The sequence below is a fragment of the Malus domestica genome, chromosome 06, assembly GCF_042453785.1.
Source record: "Malus domestica chromosome 06, GDT2T_hap1".
Taxonomy (NCBI): Eukaryota; Viridiplantae; Streptophyta; class Magnoliopsida; order Rosales; family Rosaceae; genus Malus; species Malus domestica.
Genome location: NC_091666.1, coordinates 30791221 through 30800082, shown reverse-complemented (window position 1 = coordinate 30800082; position 8862 = coordinate 30791221). Strand labels below are relative to the sequence as shown.

At 37.7% G+C, this 8862-nt stretch overlaps 2 protein-coding genes across 2 annotated transcripts; both read right to left on the bottom strand.

The window, feature by feature from the left end:
• Nucleotides 1-469: 469 nt before the first annotated feature.
• Nucleotides 470-2648, bottom strand: LOC114825404 (peroxidase 41-like). The gene has a single exon (XM_029103996.2). The coding sequence runs from the start codon at nucleotides 1609-1611 to the stop codon at nucleotides 634-636; it is 978 nt and encodes a 325-aa protein (XP_028959829.1). The 5' UTR covers nucleotides 1612-2648; the 3' UTR covers nucleotides 470-633.
• Nucleotides 2649-3387: 739 nt separating this feature from the next.
• Nucleotides 3388-4793, bottom strand: LOC114825403 (peroxidase 41-like). Its single transcript, XM_029103995.2, has one exon. It carries the CDS (start codon nucleotides 4647-4649, stop codon nucleotides 3672-3674), a length of 978 nt encoding a protein of 325 aa, XP_028959828.1. The 5' UTR covers nucleotides 4650-4793; the 3' UTR covers nucleotides 3388-3671.
• Nucleotides 4794-8862: the final 4069 nt, after the last annotated feature.

Here is an 8862-nt window from a genome sequence, read left to right as displayed (position 1 = left end):
ATTGAATTTTTTACTGTCACTTTGGTGGGTTTCGCCGGAAATAATGGAGGAGTGCAGTGGTGTGCTAGGTTTTGAGTTATTGGGTGTAGAGATAAAAACATCAATGTTTATTTTTTTATTGTTATTTATTTAAGGGCAAACTTGGAAGTTTAATAGAGAAAATGTTTTAGTTGGGTGTAGAGATAAGATAACTGGGTCCAAATAAAATTTCTCAATATGATGTGTTATAAGCAAATTTTTTAGTGTGTGAGAAACACTGATCGGTACAATAATGCAAGTAATTGAAATTTATTTTTTTATTTATTTATTTTTTTCAAATATTCAACCACTTGTATTATAACACTTGATGTATCAAAGTGTGTTCTCAACACCCTGAAAATCTTTTGAATTAAAAAATTACTGTATACGTAGACCACAATCCTCAATCAGAGTACTGTATGTGTTAGAAAATATGACAAACTCCCAAATATGATATAATCATCAATATATCTTCATTATCATCACCCTGATACATAAAAGTTTGTATAATATGACAATTGAATAAAAAAAAAAAAATATTCCCTCACTTTTACTCTCCGGTGAATTTAATCCGTGGCTAATGACATCTCGTGACGATAATATTTTTCTTCAACATTAAGCGTTAATCGAGTTAAACGCATCACACCTGTGCCTGACCTCACCTTTACGTCCAGTCTTAATTCCATGATGGCTAAGCTTCTCCATAGCATGAGAAAAAGCTTGGAAAAAGGCAGCCTGGTCCGTCGAGTACAACTCCACAAAAGGTCTCGTCCTCGGGTCCTTAACAAGTGCATGATCCGTAGGTAACAACCCCAACCCTCTCTTCAGATTCTGATAATACATGTTATCGAACTTGCCGGGCGTAATCACATCGTTGAAAGCGGACATGGCGATGTTCGTTTTGTAGTCTGCACAAATTTTCTTGAGCCCTTGAGCATAGTTTGGGTACATGTCAGGATCTGTTGGTGTAGTTTTGTTGTAATTGAAAATCCGGTCGGCGAATTCTTTGCAGTGAGAGAATCCAATTGTGTGTGCACCAGATAAAGCCACCATTTCTTGGAGTGTGAAGCCTTTTGTGGCGAAGAATTTGATCATGTCGTCTAGGGTTTGGTTGCTTCTTGGGAGATTTCCTTCCACTAGTGAAGATTTGGAAACCTGTCCGTCTTTCCGTCCCAAGCGGACTTTGTAGAACGGACCGCCGACCATCGTGACGAGGTTGCGGGTGGCTAAGGCGAGTATATCGGAGCAGGAGACAATGCCGGGGCAGGCGAGCTCGAGGGCGGTCTTGGCACGTGCCACGAGGTCAAAGGCGTCTGCCGAGAGGGATTGGTTGATGTCGGCGTCACGCTCTGCAGTGTTAACGTAGTTGGAGGAGATGAGGATGGAAGCATCGCAGCCTTCAACCATGCAGTCGTGGAAGAAGAGGCGGAGAGTGCCTGCCGCGGTGGTGGGACTGGCGATTTGTTTTGAAGTCACGGTGTCACGGACAATGCTCTCGAAGTCGGGGCATGTTTTTTTGTAGTAGTCTATGGAGAGCTTGGATTCGGAAAAGGGAATGGCGAGGAAGAGTAGGAAGAGGATTGGAAGAGCCATGGATTGAGAGATAGCTAGCTAGAGAGGGAGAGAAATGATTTGGTGTGTTGTTAATAATGTTATAGAAAATCAAACATAGGTAGGAGAAAAGTGAAACAATTTTGAAGAAACTTGTTTTGTTTTGCTGAATGAATGAAGAACTACGAATAAGGCTGGAAATTTATACATGATAGTCCAACAGTTCTATGAGGTGTGTACAACCGACTAACAAGTAACAACTTTGAGCTCGATCGACGATTCTTAACTGAATAGAAGTATCTATTAAGCAACTTGTCAGTTAGAACTACTACCCGGTTTAGTTGGCAATAGCTAGCCTTCTACAGCCTTATATTAATTCGATTCAGTTTTATTCAACCCTAATATGCTTCCTGCAACCCCACATCCAATTTTTGTTCCCAAAAGTTTCCATTTTCCCTTGGAAATCATAAGATCACACATAGCAATGGCAAGCATGAATTGTGAAATGGGTGATAGGCAGCTATGTGTCTTGTGTTTTGATGTTCCGACTTCAGAAAGATGACTTTCCGGTGGACACACCACGGTACTTATTGCTATACATAATTGATGCGATTCTTTTGAAGCTCAAATCTTCAATATGCAGGTGTTTGAGGTTGCAAAGGCTTTGGGTTCCTGTAAGTACACATTAAGCTGTTTTATATTTCTTAAGATTTCATCACAACTCCTTGAAAGCTATCTCAAAATCACATTGTAATGTATAAATACTCAAATATCGTATACTCATGTCATCTGGCCGAATACCATGTCGCATGGATTGTCTTCGTATGCAGCTGCTTTGGCCATATTCTTATCTGCTCCATTCAATCCGGCATTGCCATGTCCATCATCGTTGGGGGTCACCGTCCGGTTATTCAGCGAGTCGTTCAGTTTCCCATCATCTATGTTATCTCAATCTTCCGCCTCACCTTGCCCCGTCATGTTGAACTGCTTAACTATGTTGGGCAGACTTTCCGCCTCCCCCGTAACAGCAGCAAGTTTCTTTGATAACTTTCTGCCGCTCAGTTTTTTCCCTCAGTTGGGCACACACTAGGTGAAACTTTGTTTCCATGTTATATTTATGGTTGCGAAGTTTTTTTTTCAAATCGGCAATTTCACTTATTGGAAGCAACTTTGTGTTAATCACAACTTTGTGTCAATCAACCTTGTGTTAACTTTGTGTCAATCAACCTTGTGTCAATCACAACTTTGTGTCAATCAACTTTGTGTCAATCAACTTTGTGTCAATCAACCTTGTGTCAACTTTGTGTCAATCACAACTTTGTGTCAATCAACCTCGTGTCAACTTTGTGTCAATCACAACTTTGTGTCAATCAACTTTGTGTCAACTCCTTAATTCAAGGAGTTTGTCTTCCCTAAACCATTTGGTCGGTTGTCTTCCCTAAGCCACCTTTGTGGTGTAAATCAAGGGGTCAATCTCCTTATATATAGTTGTACAATTGTAATGATATTATGATGAAAATACAAAACATACTTTGAAAATCAACATCACTCTTCATAATTTTGAGGGATGGAAGATCCCTTGTTTGGTATTTAATCTGAAAAAAAATGTGATGTTTCCCTGCATGCCTCTCTATAAATTTGATCGCAAAGGCTTTTTCCTGATAATGATTGGACCATAGCAGACAATTACTTAACATTTGAGATGACATATATAGTTGTCAATTGATTTGAGAGATCCAGAATCCAACTCATTCATCATAACTCGTAGAACACTATCTCAAGTCACATTGTATAATGTATGAATACTCAAATATCATATAATCATGAACATATGAACCATCTTTATTTCATCATCATCATCATCATGTCACAGATCGAAAAAAATAAGAAAAGAATGAAAAATAAAATTAAAACAGAAAGATTTGTGAAAACTCTCTCTCTTGTTTCTGTAGTGATGAATTAAAACAGAAAGATTTGCGAAAATTCTCTCTTGTTTCTGTAGTGATGAATTAAAACAGAAAGATTTGTGAAACCTCTCCTCTCATTTCACCGTCATGTTCTTCTTCTTCTCTTCTTCACCTCATCCTTAATGAATATATAATCTAAGCCTGAAGCGAGTTAAACGTGTCGCACCTGCGCCTCACCTCTCCCTGATTCCCGGTCTTAATCTCATGACGTCCAAGCTTCTCCATTGCAAGAGAGAAAGCCTTGAAAAATGCCGCCTGGTCAGTAGAGTACAACTCCACAAGAGGCTTCGTCCTCGGGTCCTTAACAAGTGCATGGTCCGATGCCAACAGCCCCAAACCCCTCTTCAGATTTTGATAGTACATGTTATCGAATTTTCCGGGTGTAATCACGTCGTTGAAGGCGGACATGGCAGGATTAGTTGTGTAGTTAGCGCATGTCATCTTCAAGCCTTCGGCGAATCTAGGGTTGATTTCTGGGTCTGTTGGAGTAGTCTTGCTGTAATGGAAAAGCCTGTCAGTGAACTCGATGCAATGAGAGAACCCAATTGTGTGTCCACCACTTAAAGCAACCATTTCTTCAATTGTGAAACCCTTAGCGGCGAAGAATTTGATGATGTCATCCATGGTTTGGTTTGCTCTTGGCAAGTTTGCGTTAACCTTGGAGGCAAGGGAAACCTGTCCATCTTTTCGTCCCAACTCGACGAAGTAGAAAGGCCCACCAACCATCGTGACAAGGTCACGTGTGGCCTCGGCGAGAATGTCTGCGCACGAGACAATCCCCGGGCAGGTAAGCTCTAGGGCGGTCTTGGCGCGGACTACCACCTCAAGCGCATCTCCTGACAGGGATTGGTTGATGTCAGCATCGCGCTCAGCTTTGTTGACATGGTTGGAGGCAATGAGAACGGAGGCGTCACATCCTTCAACCATGCAGTCGTGGAAGAAGAGGCGGAGAGTTCCTGCAGCGGTGGTGGGTTGGGCGGCTTGCTTTTGGGACGCGGTGTCTCTGACAATCTTCTCAAAGTCTGGACATGTTTGCTTGTAGTAATCCTTGGTGAGTTGCGATTCGGAGAAGGGAATGGAGAAGAAGAGAAGCAGCAGTATAGGAATAGCCATGTTGTTGGGGGAAGAGAGGGAGAGAGAGATAGAGTAGAGAGAGAGACGATGACGACGATAGAAGAAGATCTCAGGGCTTGTGATGAGACCCTGCTTCTTCCTCTGAGATTTTCCTGAATGGAAGTTGGAAAGAGAAGGCAAATTATGTATAGTAGGTTTCAGAAAAATGGAGGAAAGGGGAAGAAGGGGGGGGTGCGTGTTTGATTTGTGGATGGGAGGGTTTTTAGGGGATTTGATGTGTTGTTACTACGTACAACTACCGTGCATGCAAAGGAAGGGTTGAGAGAAAAAAGAACTGTTTAAATTAGTTTGCGTTCCATTTTTGCATGGAATTGTTGTTGGATTTGACATTTGAGTGTGCATTTGTGGTTTTTTGTCTACTATTTTTGCATTGCATGTAGTTTTGTTTTTTTTATTTGAGCGAGGAGTGCGTTAGACCAGAGAGAACAGGCATGCAAATGATCATAGAGTCATGCATGCAGCCTCCAATTCGTTGTTGAATGACATATGATTGTTGTCAAGATTATATCCGTACAACAGAAATCGAAATTTAACTGACAGTTTAATCATTCGATTTCTTGTGAAGCAAACATGAAATACAGAATATACCTACATAAATATATGATGGACATATCTATCAATCACGATCAAAACTGTGAGCTTGTTTGGATATGTTTTTAAAATGACTGAAAGCGTTTTTAGTGAAAATATTTTTGAAACCAATCATTAATGAAAATGCCAGTTAATCTTGAACAAACACTTGAAGTACTTTTAAAACAATTCTCCAAAAATCGCTTTTATTCATTTTAAAAGTATTTCCAAACGAACCTTATATATTTGTTCAATTTCAGAATCAACTTAATTGTATGGTGATATTACCTAGGCTAACGATGTGGTTATAGATATGTCCCAAAGAGATGTCAATCATACTCATGTGGTGGAGTTATTTACCAATTTAATTAGGGTAAGCTACATTTTATACCTTTAAATTTGGTTACAATTACAATCTCATAAAACGTCTTTAATACATTTTAATTTCATACATCCAGTTATCAATCCATTTCAATTGAGCAGTCGGGCCTTTCTATTTTGTGTCAAGCCCAAGTTGGTAGGTTGTTTATTTAATTGCCCATAATGGAGCCTGTGACTATCTAGGGTTAAAGGGCAGCAGCTGCTCTATTGGAAGACAAAGGAAGAAATGCTTCCATTTGTTGGTAATCACTCATATAAAGATATTGGTACTATTTTTTGTGGCTTTTGGAGAGAAAAGATTTGGTATGTATTTTTATCTTTTCTATTTGTATTTTTTTGAGTGAGAACTATTAGGTGTACGTAGGATAGGATTTGGGATTTGAGAGTTAAACTTTATCCATAATCTTCATTCTGATTATTAATGGAATTTCATCGCCGTTTCTGAATTGGATGTAGGCATATAAATACTTGTGTCATTTGAATTGTTTATCATGTCATATTTTTTAGTATTAGTTTATTAGTTTCATATTTGAAACTTCTGCACAACAGTATCTGATACAATGTCTATGTTTTGTTGTTTCCCTCCTTTCAGGTTTTATCACGCATATGACAACTACATGGTCCATGCATTTCGGGTTAGTTTTTTGTTCATTATTTCTTGTAGGTTTTGCACTTCCGTTTGTATGATATTAAAACTGCATTCTTTGCCGCACGATGAGCTAAAACCACTTAATAAAAGTTTCACCGACTCTCTTAATGATTCCGTACCGAAATTCAAATGTGGTGTATCATTCTGTGTTCTATCACATTAAAAAATCTCTCGAAAATAGAGATTATATTCATACACTCCAAATTACTTCTCCCACACCTCTATTTTTTTAATATTTTTTGACACACCACTAACACTTGTAGAAAAATATTAAAAAAATTAAAAGGTCGTGTGAGAAGTAATTTGGAATGTGTGAATATAATCTCTCTAGCGAAAATTCTGAACCGTACCGGTTCCGTACTGAAAAAGGCTCGAATCAAAATCTTGTCACGTTAGGTAGTGGAAACCTAACCGATCCTAAACAGTTCAGTACGGAATTAGGCCTCACATATGCATTTGTTCGGTAATCCCAAACTAAACCGGAACATATTATAATATATATATATTTTTTTTTTCTTTTTCTTTTTCTTTTTCTTTTTCTTTTTCTTTTTCTTTTTTAATTTTAAATTAAGATTTAGGAATTATGTCAACCATCAGATTGGTATCTCAACCATCCAATTTCAATTTCTCAATCTCTCTTAGTTTCTCACATTCATGGTGTTACATTATTGATTCTTCTTGAACCCCCTCTCATTTCTCTCGAGTTCTTGACTCTTGCCTCTCCTCCGCGCACCTTCTCCGACTCTCGACTACAGCCACCACATCATACCCTCTCACCACCACATCGTCCACACCATACTCTCTCTCAAGTTCTCAACTCCGCCTCTCATATCTCTCTCATTTTCGATCTAGCGACTCTCAAACCCCAAAATCGAGGCATTTGTTTTGAAATTTATGGTTTTGATGAAAGTCCTCAGGGAGAGTCTGATGCGGATTTGTATGTGTCAAATATCAATTCACATGACTTCTCATCTAATTCGTACAAAGTGAATCATACTCCCGAACCATACTGAAATTTTTTCAAAAATTCCAAAATTTTTGGTTCAGTTTCAGTTTTCAAAATTTGTCCCAAAGGGATCAGTTCAAGATTCAATTTTACCTTTTCGGTTCGAGATCCTGATCCGAACCAGCCCTACATGACACTTATGGCTCGTTTACTAATTCGTAATTAGATTGAGAGAAATTGAATTAAGGAGGAATTTGATTGAGGATGAAGCATAATTCGATTCTTTTTAAAGTTGTTTACTAAACTAACTAGAAAATGAGTATGAATGATATTGGTTCCATGTAAATTGTTTACTAGTTCACTTGAATCAGAGTTAAAACTAACTTGATTACTAAACTACCATTATTTAAAATAAGTTATTGTGGAACCATATGAAGTTGTAGCTAGTTATCTCTTACAAGCTTATAAATCGATAAAAAAAATAAATAAAAGCAGGTGCAAATCAAAGTGACCAACTTACTTCGCAGGGAGTTTATTCGTAAGACGTCTCCGATTTGTGTTCTCTAAATTTATTGGCTAGTCTTTTGTTTATGGGCAATTCTCTTCTATTTGAAGACTTATATTTGTCTCCTCCGAATTTTTATGTTGTTCTTTTGTGTTCAGCTGTTTCTCTTGTATTTGAATTCGAGGGTGACGGTTAAAAGAACCCCCACCAATTGGTGGCGGTGGACAGAACATATGATATATGTAATTAGATATGTTACTACATGTCACTAGAGTAAATGTCAGTGTTAATATTGATGCATGGATTAATGTTTTCTACGTAAGCCATTCTGAAACTATTTGACTGAACCCTTAAGTAAATATTAAAAAGATTGTCCATGCTGGCTCGTTTATTCTAAAATTTTACAATTATTCTATAGTCACATACAAAACAATTAAATTTATAGAAAATAAATTTTAACTGCAATCACACTTAACGAACTAATGTAATACGAAGATCGAAAATTCTAATTACAAGGAAGTGAGTCTTCTCTTATTAGAATACCGTACGTAATAGTGGCGATTGATTTGTCATAAAACTCAAAACGTGTTTATGCCTCCATAGATATAGAAAGTTGAAAAACAAAGTATACTTTTTCTACCTTAATTACGTTTTTTCTCCTCTATACTTTGTTTTTCAACTATCTGTATCTATGAAGGTGGAAGCTATTCTGTCAGAGTCGCAGGCTGCCTCACTGGGATTCTACTCCACTAAGATTATTTCTTTAAGTTTATTGAATGTGTTTTGAGTTTTATGACAAACCAATCGCCGCTCTTACGGTACATTAGTTCGTGTACTTGCAGTTAAAATTTATTTTCTATTATTGTTTTGTATGTATGAAATCCCATCGCTGAATTTCACTAGTTAAAATTATGTATTTCATATTCTTAGTTTCAACGCGTTTGTAATTACAGTGTATATTTTGTTTATAAGTAAAATGACAAAAACACCCTTAATGAACTAAATGGACTTTTCGAGGACGTATTTAATTCCAATATGTTTTGTCACTTTTATTTATATATTTGGATAGAGCTCAACCTCACGAGTGCGTAGGCCAAAACCGTTCGCCAAATGGAGCTATAACGAATGAGATATAAATGAG